This window comes from Simochromis diagramma, unplaced genomic scaffold (assembly GCF_900408965.1).
Source record: "Simochromis diagramma unplaced genomic scaffold, fSimDia1.1 OVJJ01000293.1, whole genome shotgun sequence".
Lineage (NCBI taxonomy): Eukaryota > Metazoa > Chordata > Actinopteri > Cichliformes > Cichlidae > Simochromis > Simochromis diagramma.
The window spans coordinates 9972548-9985533 of record NW_024386801.1 but is presented as its reverse complement, the minus strand read 5'-3'; the positions used below and the strand labels follow the sequence as shown (position 1 = coordinate 9985533).

At 38.3% G+C, this 12986-nt stretch overlaps 1 protein-coding gene across 1 annotated transcript; it reads right to left on the bottom strand.

Moving 5' to 3' along the window:
• Positions 1-448: 448 nt before the first annotated feature.
• On the bottom strand, positions 449-4096 carry pex11a (peroxisomal biogenesis factor 11 alpha). Its single transcript, XM_040025673.1, has 3 exons — positions 3702-4096; positions 3456-3571; positions 449-2447 (listed from the first exon to the last, which is right to left on the bottom strand). The coding sequence occupies exons 1-3, from the start codon at positions 3755-3757 to the stop codon at positions 1879-1881; spliced, it is 741 nt and encodes a 246-aa protein (XP_039881607.1). The 5' UTR covers positions 3758-4096; the 3' UTR covers positions 449-1878.
• Between the last annotated feature and the right edge of the window lie 8890 nt (positions 4097-12986).

Here is a 12986-nt window from a genome sequence, read left to right as displayed (position 1 = left end):
CTCTTTCAAACCATCTGTCTTCTCTGTCCAAAATGTGAAAATTGGCATCCAGGAAAGAGTGACGTTTGTCCTTTAGATGCAGATGAACAGCTGAGTCTTGTCCCGTTGAGATGGCTCTTCTTTGCTGTGTCACGCGTACACCAGTTGCTCTTAGAACTGAATAAGCTTCTCGGATTACAGGTTAAACGTCTTCAAGAAACTTAAAAAAGTCCAGACGCTTTTCTTTCCAAGCTCCTTAGAATAGTGGGTTAGACGTACTTTTGCCTTCGGAGCTGCCTGGCATGTTATTTTACAAGTAGTCATCAGAGTACACTGTGGTTGTAGGTTACACCACCAGCCTCATTAATACAGGATGAATCCATGTGTTTTTATTATTTATGCAAACTCTGACCCTGCATCTGAATGTTTGATATATATATTTATACACCACTCTACATTTAATCATTAGTTATATTATTAATCCTTGGTTCTCTTTCACATGGTGTCTTTGTGCCCAGGTTTCTGGTAGGTGAGGTTTCTTCCTGTTAAAGGGTTTTTTTTTTTTTTTATGTCCCATTGTCACTAAAGTGTTTGCTCATGGTTCAGATTGTTGGTGTTTCTTCTGTGTTATTTAGGGTCTTTACCCTGCAGTATAAAGTGCCTCAAGGCCTTGAACTGAATTGAATTGACAAATCTGGACTCAAACACAGCGTTTTCCAGAGTAATTTTGCCCAATTGTATTGTGTCTGTGTGAACTGTAGCCTCAGTTTCTTGTTCTTAGCTGACAGGAGTTACACCTGGTGTGTTTTTCTGCTGCTGTAGCCCATCTTAAATGCTAAAAGGGTCTATGTGTTGTACATTGGGAGAGACAATTTTTGGTTTTAACAAGTGGTTATTTGAGTTAACATTGCCATTCCTATCAGCACAATGCAATCTGGACATCCCCCTCGTCTCTGGCACCAAATGGCATTTTCCCCAGAGAACTGCATCATTGGATATTTACTTCACATCATTTTGTTGGAGCTAATCACTCCTGTATTTGACTCTGTGAACTACAGATATAGAAGCACAAGGCTATGACAGAATCAAAGAGTGCCACTCTTAGATCACCTTTCTTCTCCATTCTAATGGTCAGTTTCAACTTGTACAGTTCGTCTTGACCACGTCTACACAACTAAACGCATTGAGTTAGACATTTGCGTTAAAGAGAAGTTTAACACGTCTAGTTAACAAAGTGACCGGTGAGTTTCTGTGTCTCGAGTATTCAATTCACAGATATGTTCTTATTAGAATGTTTAAAAGGTGACTCTCTCTATAATACAAACATTGTTGCATAGTTTTATTCATTTTTCAAACACATCTTCTATTCGTAACATACATCCTATAAATTACTCACGTTCAGCCAACGCCAAAAGAAAGAAACCGAAGAAACTCTCTGAAACTGGTGCTGCAAGTTTTGCCTCATTTTAAGTACAAAGCAGAAAAACAAGAAAAACAGTGAACTTAGAAGTGACAGAGTAAGTTTTTTTCTTTTTCATAACCACTAAGTAGCCCTTATTTTCTACTACAGTGTAAAACAGCTGGTGTTGTGCAAGACTGGAATACAAAAGTACCTGTCATTGGATGTTCTAAAGTACAACAAATAGACAAAGTTTCTATATCGACTCGATTTGCTCCCTTTCAAAATTAATTCCAGATATTGTGCAAAACAGAGAAATCCAGTAATTCTAAAAAAAGTACAAGTCCATTAGTTATTACTGACTCAGGGATTGTAAAATGTGCTGGTTTTGTTTTTAACCTCTGTCCACCATTACAGTTCCAGCGACCTCTTGAACGCACCTGACGTGATTAACTCTTTGATCTGTAATCGCTTTGTAATATTTAACTTTGCCCGTGTCATCACGGTGCAATCCTTAGCCTGGGCTGTGTGAGGGTGACAATCCCAATCAGCGATGATATCAGACCACAGAATCCGATCACTCCCCCATTTGACTGGTATAAACCAAGCTTATCTAAGGGAATGAAGAGATCACAGATGTTTTTCACAGAGTCCAAGGCAAGGTCCGGGTGTGATTTCAGGGTTTCCAAAAGCAGAAAGAGAAAGCCATCCAGGTGAGGGACGACAACTTCAGCTACTTCAGGATTCTCAGTGAGATGCTGATCCATTCTCTGTTTAAAGTTTTTATCTCTTGACCTCTTTGTCATCACCTGGAGAACCGCATAAACATCTCTGCTGAGATGCATAACTAATGAGAAGAAGTAGAAGCGGAAGCAGTTTAAACTCCAGCGTTCCTTGTCGATATTGCGGATAAGACCGACACTTTTGGCCCAAAGTACATTGTCACAGATAAAGTAGAGGGTGCGGCTCACGTTGGCCACAGTAAGGCACAGGCGCAGCACTCGGTCCGAGAGCTGCACGGTTCGCTTAGCAGCCTCAATGGAATTTGCTGCATTTCCCAGCCTGAGCACTGACAAAGGAGGAGGACATGAAAGGGTATTAGAGCAGTAATCAATTTAATATGAAATGGCAGGTCAACACTTCATTATAGCAGCCCACAACAGATGGAAATACAGTTAAGGTACACAGAAAATTAACTACAGCATCTTTTCACTATTTGCCTATCTGTGTTTACATACTGGAACAACATCAATTCACCCCAGTCTCTTCATTTTAAACTTTTGAACCTTTCACAACACGTTATCACATTTTAAATTGGGAGTCATAAATGACCCTTCACCCAGAAACACAAAGACAGGCAGGCCAGCCCTAGAGGCAGCAAAGTTCCTTAAAGAGATCATTAGTTGGTGCACAAACAGATCTTGGCCTTGGCCTTAACACAGCTCAGCTGCGGCATAACAAAAGAAGCTGCTCTAAGGCACGGCCATATCCTTAATTTCCATGCAAAGCCTGTTTCATTTCAGTCTTTACCTAATTCATACTAAAGCTACCAAATGTCAAGGTACAAAATGTGTCAAATTCCACATGAATTCTAAAGTAAGCACATCTATGAGTGGTACTTTTATCAGAATTACCGTCATTTGCAGCAACAGTCGGTGCAGATTTTATCCCAGCTTACAGTGAGATAAAGAGAAAGCTACAGAACAACACTGTCTAAGTTTTAAGTAGACAGTTTGCCAAGAAAAGAAAAAAAATTGTCCATTTGTGCACTCCTTGGCAGAATTACTGGCCTTGATGATGAAGAAATACAGTGCTCATAGACAAACTCAACAGAGAGACAAGATTCAAGTCATTTGTTAACCAAATGTATGATGCGTTTGTTTAGTTTGAATAACTGTATTTCTGTCTGATGGTCAAAAATAAAACAAGCTCTTTGAATTCATCACAGTTTTTAGAACCACCCATGTTCACAGAAACCAATGCAATAAATTAGGACAACCACACAGTGGATTTGAAACTGAAATCCAATTTAACCGCAGCCACTGAACGCCTCCTAACTCCCTCAACAGTTACTCACATTTTCGTCCAGCGCTCAAGCTGGTTTCCAGACTTTTAAGTTTTGCCACAAGGTCCTTTCTGTCCGAGTTGTTTCGAAGTAAATAAACAGCGAGTGAACAAGCATACTGAGCTGCCCTAAAATAAACAAGAAGCAGATGAAGGGGGAAAGTTAGAAGGATACAGTCATGCGGTAACTTTCCCGTTTTTATCAAGAAAATAAAGTAACGTTTGTACGAGCTGGTTACAAAAGCGATGAAAAGCTCACCTGAATATGCGGTCCCTTCCCTGACTCTGACTTGTGAATTTTACAAATGGGTCCATGCTGTTAAACCACACCAGTACAGGTTGTTCTAGTTAGCTAGAGCCAAGTTTCCACCTCGTCGAACCTGTTAACATTAATTTGTCGTTACAGTCGGCACGGCATCAGTCACTTTTCTTCTGCTTACACAATGCCAGGGTGATATAACGCCGATGAGTAAAACTCGTTATCAAGTATTTATCAGGTAATCTTGATTTTCAAACTTTATCCATACCCCACGTTTACAATTAGCCAATCTCCTTTCCCTGCAGTCAAACTATTGCAACCGAAGAACACCTATTTGTTTCACTACGGATGGTTTTAGAAACGGACCAAGAGCCGAACTGATTTTCTGTACGGACCAATGCGTTACTACCAGTTACTATGGTAACAGTGAAACCCAAAGAATGAAAAATAAAGACTAAAAGAAATTGTAATAAATTGAAGGGTTTTGTTACCGTATGTGAATAAAAATACCAACAATTTAAAACTAAAACGGTCCTTTACGATTTGCTTTTAGTTAAATTTAATAAATACGCAATAAACAATGTAAGAAATGTAAAAAAAATAATAATACAAATGTAATAAATAAATACATAAATAAAGCGGGGAATAAAAACCTACATTACACACAATAGAAAGTCTCAAACAAACTAATTTATTAATTAAAAAAATAATCTTTCAGTTTGCATGGTTGGATACATTTCTTTATTTTTTTTAACACAGATCCAGGTAGATTTAACTAGTCATTTGAAAAACCGAGTTACAAAAAAGCAGTTAAAATACAAAAAAACTATATATTATTTCTAAGAGATTTTTTTCCTCTTATTGATGTGCAGCAAATGTTTCTTATGCAGAAATACACATGAGTATCCACATCACTGCTGTAGCACTGACAAAAGGTCAGCCAAAGGCAAAAGGGATATTGCAAAATTCTAGCTTCCAAGTGCATAACCAGGGAATTTAAAAAAGCAAAATTAAGTGAAGTTACAGCAATCCTGAGTGCAAACAGAATAAATACAGATAGACAATTTATCAGTGTTCACAAACATTTTAATGTTACAGCTGGTCAAGCTAGAGCATGTAAGTGATTCTGTGACACTGCAGCCTTTTTTATTAGATTAATATTCTTTGATCATAAACCTAAGAAATGCTGGAGTAGTGTCTCACACTTTGAAAAGACACATCATGACTTTGAGAGAGCCCTTACCTTCAGGTAACGATATAACCTTGAAACTGCTCTTGAATACTTGCCATCATACTAATGGAGAGTGGAATTATTTTTTGCCTCTGCTGTGCAACTGTTTACAGCATTTATTTATTTTTAATCTCTCTAGTTTGACAGCATGTTGACTGTTGGTGAGGTGCTGAATAATTACACTCTGCCTCTCTGGTGTGTGTGTATGTGTATGTCTGTCTGCTTGGCTCTGTTATGTATTCAGTAATGTAAGCTCTGATGGTATTAGTGGTTTTGATTGCTTGCGGCATATGCCCTCCTCTTTGTTCAGCAGAGGGATACCCATCAGATGAGATCAAGAAAATATGAACATATATTTCTGTAAAAGTATTTCAGTGAAGTCCCAGAGAACTAAAAAGTAAATCTCTGTTTATTGGCAAAGAAGCAGCTCTGTGATCTGTTATTTCAGTTTTTCATTTTGTAATTTTTGGGAAAAAATTAATATATTTATACTTAAAAGTAGCCTTTATTTTGCACCAGACTTCTCCTGGCTCCCTAGTGTGTATGCCAAAGTGCCCTTGGGGAAGATACTGAACCCCAAGTTGTCCCTGATGCATCCATTGGAGTGAGTGTGAATGTTAGGTAAAGTGGTTAGACACAGAATAAAGCACTTGTGTTAATGAAGCTTGTAGTAAGAAAGTGCTTTGCATGCTCAAATTGACTAGAAAAGTGCTGCGGAAAAGTGTGTTGTTGTTGTTGTTGTTGTTGTGTTGGGTTTTTTTGGCATATATGTTAAACTTGCATGTTTTAGATTATAAAATGAGTTAGTTCCATACACAATAGATATATATTAACGTGTTTTTTTTTTAAATGCATGGAAATCAGTGTGGACAGCCAAACTGTCAACTATGATAGTCAGATTCCAAAATTGCACAGCTACAGTATATTAATTCAAAAGCAGTTCACATTGCCTTGTCCCAGACGGTGAGCTCAGCTTTCTGGGTGAACATGAAGACAACTATATCCACCAAAAACTGAATACTGAAAATGAACGATAGACTGTATATAAATGATGGATGCAAAAATAAATAAAGTCGCCCACTGGTTTGTGACGCCTTAAAGTTTGCTTTTTTGACTATCACTGTGTTAATTTTGTGAAGTGACCATGTTTGGATGACAGGATAGGCCGCTATGTTAAAAGTTAGCTATTGTAAGCTGCAGTGTTAGACGGCGATACACATATGTGGTAATTAGTGCTAAATAACAACCTAATGAAAATACTAGAATTTCACACATCAATACTTAAGCACACACTTCTAAGACAGGCCATTAAAAAAAGGGTGAAAAATGCAACAACGGCACAAACTTGGTGGAGAAGTTCAGTTCAGTGACTCCAATTAGTGAATGCAAGCCACAGCATACACAGTATCCACATGGATAACTTTTAAAAACTTAACCCTCCACAGTTGCTATGGAAAAAGCACGGAGCCCAAAATAGTTTTCATTAATCGACTGTAAATATTCTTTTAAATGCTGTAAAGTTGGGATTTTTATTTTGGAGTCTGCTGATTCATATAGCCAACTTCAAGTGGCCACTGGAGGAAGTGCAGTTAGTAATCAACTTGATCCTTACAGACTGAGTGAAGCAGGCAGCACACACTGTAAAGGAAACAGATGTAAAACAAAGCAGCTTTAGAGATTCAGCATCCACTAACTCGAATCCCCAACACCTGAAACTGTCTGGATGGGCAAACAACTGACAGATTTATTACAGTTTCACTCGACTGGTTTGGCTCATTTCTTGAAACCGAGATGACATTCTCAAAACCATAAGGTCATTTGGCCAAACAGTCTTACAGTTCTGCCCAACATTATAGCTCACTAGCAAAATCAAATATCTTTCCCCAAACTCTTCGTCCATGCTTCAAAAGCAGATTCCTTTCCCATATAAAAGGTCAGTACAGTCAAAATAGCACAAATCCTTCCCAATTGCCTTGGCACATGTGCATTCATTTAGTGCTTTTGTCAAAATAACCTGGATGGTTTAGCACAACACCATGGATCCCCTGCAAAAGCTCATATCTCTCCCAAAAGAGTTTATCCATGTGTCAAAACTAAATATCCTTCTCATATAAATAGTCAATGCCCCCAAAATGCATTATACCTTTGGCATTGTTTAAGCACTGCAAGTCAAAATGCTTAGACGTTTTGTCACTGAGGCACAGGTCCAGCAACAGAATACCACTATGAATAAAACTAAAAGATTTTACAGTAAAATCAGCCTCCAATAAACCACTCATACTCAAGGAAACTGTAAACATTTTTATTCGTACAAAGAAATGTTAACATTAGAGAACATACTGTGAAAAGAAAACATATACAGGATCCTGTAAATGTGAACAGTTATAAACACAAACAAAAAAAACAAAAAAAACTCTAGCCTACCATACTGTAAATAAAGTTTCAGAACTATAGTACAGTAATACTTTCAGTGGTCGCCATTGTCACCCTCTCTTTCCTGGCCACCATCCTCACCCCCCTGGCCATCGACGCGCTGCTCTCTGTCAGGCCATAAATTCTCATCCACATCGCAACGGATATTTTCCCTTGCGATGCAGCGAGGGAAGAAACGGCGTGAATGTCTCAACCATCCCCTACATTGATCCCCTGTGATGTCCTCACATGCAGCATCCATTGCATGCAGCAGGGCCCTCTGGTCTTGAGCCTGATGCTCATACACCCTCCACCTCCAAGCTGAAAAAAAACTCCTCAATTGGATTTAGGAAAGGAGAGTAAGGTGGAAGAAACTCCATTAGCATCCGGGGATGGGTGGTGAACCAGGTTCTGATGCGTGGGCCGCGGTGGAAGTTCACATTATCCCACACGATGACATAATGTGGTAGCTGAGGTCCTTCTTCACCTCTCTCATTTTCTGGGATCAGATCAGTATAAAGGTGGTCCAAAAAATTGAGGAGCTTTTGTGTATTGTAGGGCCCTAAACTGGGAATGTGTGTGGCCACACCTCTTTCTGATATAGCGGCACACATTGTTATTTGATTGGTCATCTGAGATGTGGGAAACTGCTCCTTCGTTAGTTCTAATTTCACCTGATTGATTGTCAAGTACTGTCATAACTTTATCAAATGTTCCAAGATATTCTTTCATGGTATTATATCTTTGACTAATTTTGACAGTTGAACAGACAATTGACTTACACAATGAAACCATGCTGATATGTTTTGGAGTGAGTAACCATTTCACTGAAAAATCAACTAATCAGTTTAGGTCGCCAAGATCTATTTATTTGGAAAATGTGCTAAATGTGGGCTCATTGTGCTAACTGTAGCTACTTGTACATAATCATTTGAAAAGAAGCACAGAGTCACTTGAGACATGTACTAAAGCATTTGCAATTTGATAAAACCAATGAAAAATGACATTCTGTTGTGAACAATTGCAAGGTGGTTTGGAGATTTGTCCATGTTATTTTGAGAATGTCATCTCGGTTTCAAGAAATGAGCCAAACTAATTGAGAAAAACTGTAAGATATTATTAAATTTGAAGGTGCATAAAAGTCAAAGATGGGATTATGCTTGCGACATCTTAACAGAATATTGAAGTAATATTGTAGGGTGCTGAACTATTACCACCAGTGTCAAGGCGTTGTCCACAGCCAGTATGTAAATTACAGTATAAGCTTTCTGAAAGCCCACCTTTGAATTCCACTGCTGTGAAAGTGCATGAAAATCAGAGTCGGATGCGGGATTTCAGATCTCCTCAGCTCTTTGTAGAGAAGGTCACTTTGTACTGCAAATATCAACTGGACTTATTTGCATGGACATGAAGCTGCATGGCGGTCTGAGGCTGTATAATTAACAACGAAATCTTTTTAATGTGTGACCCTTTTCACCCCCCATCCTGTATGTCCTAAAATAATATTTTTATTGAATGAATATATATATATATATATATATATATATATATATATATATATATATATATATATATATATATATATATAACTCTCAGTGGGAAAGAATCTATACTGATATGCTGATTGAGTAACGTGTTAGGAATGAGAGGATTCCACATCGTTTGATGGAAATGGAAATTATAAACCTACAGAGGTTTGAATTCAAAGAAACCCTGAAAATCAAAGTAAAAAAATGTTGCAGGCTTGTACATTTTACTGATTTTATTGCAGCAACTCAGTAGTTTGTATGATTCCAACATGCCTGACAACATCAGGGGCCGCTCATAATGAGATGACGGATGGTGTCCTGGGTGATTGCCTCCCCGTTTTGGAGCTGGGCATCACTGAACCACATTTTTGAGAGATTGAGGTGCAACCTGGTGGCGTCTGATGGACTGAGACATGATGTCCCAGAGATGTCATATAGAATTTAGGTCAAGTGTTGGGGCCCGTCAATGGTATCAGTTCCTCCATCCTCCAGGAACTGCCTGCGTACTCTAACCACATGAGGCCGGGCATTGTCATGCACCAGGAATCAAGGACCCACTGCACAGGCGTAGCATCTGACTATGGGTCCAAGGATTTAATCTTGATACCTAATGGATATCAGGGTGCCGTTGCCTAGCCTGCAGAGGTCTGTGGATATCCCTCCAAAGACCATCACCGACCCACCACCAAACTGGTCATGCTGAATGATGTTACAGGTAGAGTAGCACTTTCCACAGCTTCTCCAGATGTTTCACGTCTGCTTGTGTCAGATGCAGTAAATTATATTTTATTCTGGTAATTAAACAAAACAAATGATTGGAAATATAACTGATGTCATGCTCCTACCACACACATCAGTAATTACTGCACCTTTTTATAGACAAAATGCTGAAGCTCTAAAAAACAAAGACTTCTGACTGTATGTGCGTAGATCACATGTGTAGCTTTCTCTGTGGAAGTTATTTAAAACGTTGGTTGCTTTGATGCCATTAATTAGACAGTGTGTGGTCTGTTTACATGTATCATCTTTTTCTCCTTCTTGACTACCATTATTTTTAATTTAACTAATACAGGAATCATGCTGTGTTTCTATTCAGTGAGTGCTTTTTCAAACATGCACACATTTAATTTCGCCCCGACTTGTTTATGTGCCATAAAAGTACTCTCAGTTTTCCTCAGTGTACCTTAAAATATTTTTAACAAGCATACAGCCAATCCCTGTTCGATTTATTGTTTTTTGTTTAAAATATACTTAGTTTCATCCCAAGGGACGCAAAACAAGGAAGTAACAACACATGAGAATATCTACATTGAGGCGATCTTAACTGGGTTAAGATGAACTTTTTCTGTGAATCCAAGTTTTTTATGTGTAAGAAGAAAAACAATCAATAGACCAGACCAACAACAAAAGCACAACACATTTTCTAAGTGTGGTGCACTTATAGCCCTGCCATGCACACAGAGGCATAAAGGTATAAAGGGATATGAAAACAATTTTTAAAGCGTCAGTGATGAGAGCAGGTCGGATACAGTGTGGGAGAGTCTTCTGAGATTAAAGGGCTACGACCTCAAGCATGCAACATCTCCCTGGAATAGCTAAAGGGTTTATTTTAGATGAGTTGAGGGGATATGGGGTTGAGCATGAGCGTAGGAGTTTAGAGATCCGAGTAGGAGACAGCCCATTCAAAGCAAGCAGCAGAAACATAAAGACGATGTCTGGGCTCATATACACTCTGTAGCCACAAGCCAACCGACTTTCTTTCTGAGCTGTGCAAAGTTTAACTTATGGAGTTTCTGAGATAGAGATTTGTCTGTGGGCCCCTTCTTTCTGAATAATTCATTTGAAAACCACTTTTATTACTTGCAGTGTATGAAGTAGTAATTTATGACACAACCATGAATGCACCATGTCTGTATTTGACAGGTTTCAAAAATGGCCTCAGTAACTGATTTTCTAAAAACACTGCAGTTAATTGCACTTTATACTAATATGTCATTAACACCATATAACAACTCACTGCAGTTATTTATTTTTATTTAATAAACCTAATGTCACCAATTAGGACTAAATGATTTTCTTTCACAAAAAAGGCTCAACAAGATTCGCTGTCATTCAGCTCATGAATCCTGATAAATCACCACAGGCACACGTAGGAGGAGCAGCGTTAAAGAGAGCGAGAGCAGTCTCTTTAACGCTGCAGGGATCAGACACGCCGCGAGGTCCAAAATCCAAGTGTTTCTAAACAAAGCAGAGGTAGGTCAGGCAAAAAAATGTAGATAAGGAGCAGGAAAAAACGACAGAGTCCATGAACCATCCAGAGATCCAAAGAACCAAACAATGCGTAAAGACTAATGACGCATAAAAAAACAGGGGCAGAGATCAGACACGTGAAACAAAGAGGAATGACACAAGGATTGTGGAGATGCTCCACTGCTTTGAGGATAAAGACAGTCTGGCACGTGAGATGAATTAGAAGAAACAGCAGGAGGAACTGAAATACAAAAATACTCTTTCAAAAGAAAAATATAAGAGATAAAATATTGAAAATATTAAAAACACACAAATCATCACAAACAATAGTCAGTATATTAACTGAAAATTGGCATAATTGATTAAAGGTTAATCTATGACTTGGAAAAACAGACAGTTGCTTATCCCTTTTAGGTAGTCGAGCAATTGACAATTGTTGAGCAATTCTTTTTTTTTTTTTTAAAGACAAATCTAAACATGTAGAATAAGTTCAGGAACTGATTTTGAAGGATCAGCTGACTACAAGAAACTTTCACAACGTAGCCACAACTCAGGCAGTGGACCAGGTTGTCCACTAATCACAGGGCTGCTGGTGCCTTTCTCCTGCTATCAGGAGAACTCAGGAGGTACTTCTGACAGAAAGCAAGCATCATGCGTGGCATTGTCGTGTAAGTGTGTAGATGTGGTTGGATGTGAAACATAATCTAAAATGCTTTGTATTACTGCAAAGGTCAAAAAGGCGCTTTATAAGTGCAGACCAGTTATATGCAGGTCTTATCCTGATGCTTTTCAGCCAAGCATCCTTATCCTAGTAGTGGAATTAATCTCATCTCATGTTAAATATAAATAAATAAATAAGTAATCCTGCTCCTTCCTTCTGGTCAGTATTGAAAGAGAAGTCAGAACCTACAGGTTTGAAGTCAGCTAGTATTAAAAGGACAGCCTTTGTATGGAGTATTTATGTTATGTTGTTTATTTCATGTGTTAAGATAAGAATGGATTTTATTTAAATAATAAAATTGTGGTTTATTCTTTGGACTGCATGCCTAAAGTGAGAGGAGGGCTGAATGATGTAAAAGTGATGCAAAAACCAGTAGAGACCAAAGCACTGCTACTTTTGACGCTTGGGACAAAGTAATCATTGCCTTAATTTGTGGAAAATAACCAAGGTTCTGATTTGCAATAACAGTTGTTGCGAATTCACGATGTTCTCAGAAGTAAAGATGTTCTCAGAAGTAAAGATGTTTGTCTCTTTTATGGAAAAAAAATATTGTGAGAGGTTATTCAGGGTGTGATGTCAACACTGCAGCTCTCTAGTCTTACATTTTTTACAAAAACCCCTCAAACACACTTGTCATTCTTTTATTAATTCAGATGGAAAAAACACACACGACAGGGCTGTTTTAAAACCTCAGTTGAGACAAGTGACTTTGGGACTTTTAATCAAAACCTCAACCATGTGAGCTGCCTGTTTATCTGCATCAAACAGGATTTCAAGTGTGCCTTCAAGGCAGAGAATCCACAAAGTTTTGAAATACTTTTATAAGATACAGCGGGGAAAATAAGTATTTGACACATCAGCATTTCCATCAGTAAGGGGATTTCTAAGTGGACTATTGACACAACATTTCCACCAGATGTTGCCATCAAGCCAAATATTGAATTCATACAAACAAATCAGAACATTGAAGTATACAAGTTGGATCATATTAAATAAAGTGCAGTGACACAGGGAATAAGTATTGAACACACTTTATTTAATACTTTGTAGAAAAGCCTTTGTTGGTGATTACAGCTTCTAGACGCCTCTTGTATGGATAGACCAGTCGTCTGCATTGCTCAGGAGTGATTCTGGCCCATTCT

What these genes read in the sequence shown, in the direction of transcription:
- pex11a (XM_040025673.1), bottom strand. Translation starts at nt 3,757, where the DNA reads ATGGACCCATTTGTAAAATTCACAAGTCAGAGTCAGGGAAGGGACCGC. An exon ending in GGAAGGGACCGCATATTCAG is followed by an intron (nt 3,572 to 3,701) that starts GTGAGCTTTTCA and finishes TGTTTATTTTAG; the next exon opens with GGCAGCTCAGTATGCTTGTT. An exon ending in CTTGAGCGCTGGACGAAAAT is followed by an intron (nt 2,448 to 3,455) that starts GTGAGTAACTGT and finishes CTCCTTTGTCAG; the next exon opens with TGCTCAGGCTGGGAAATGCA.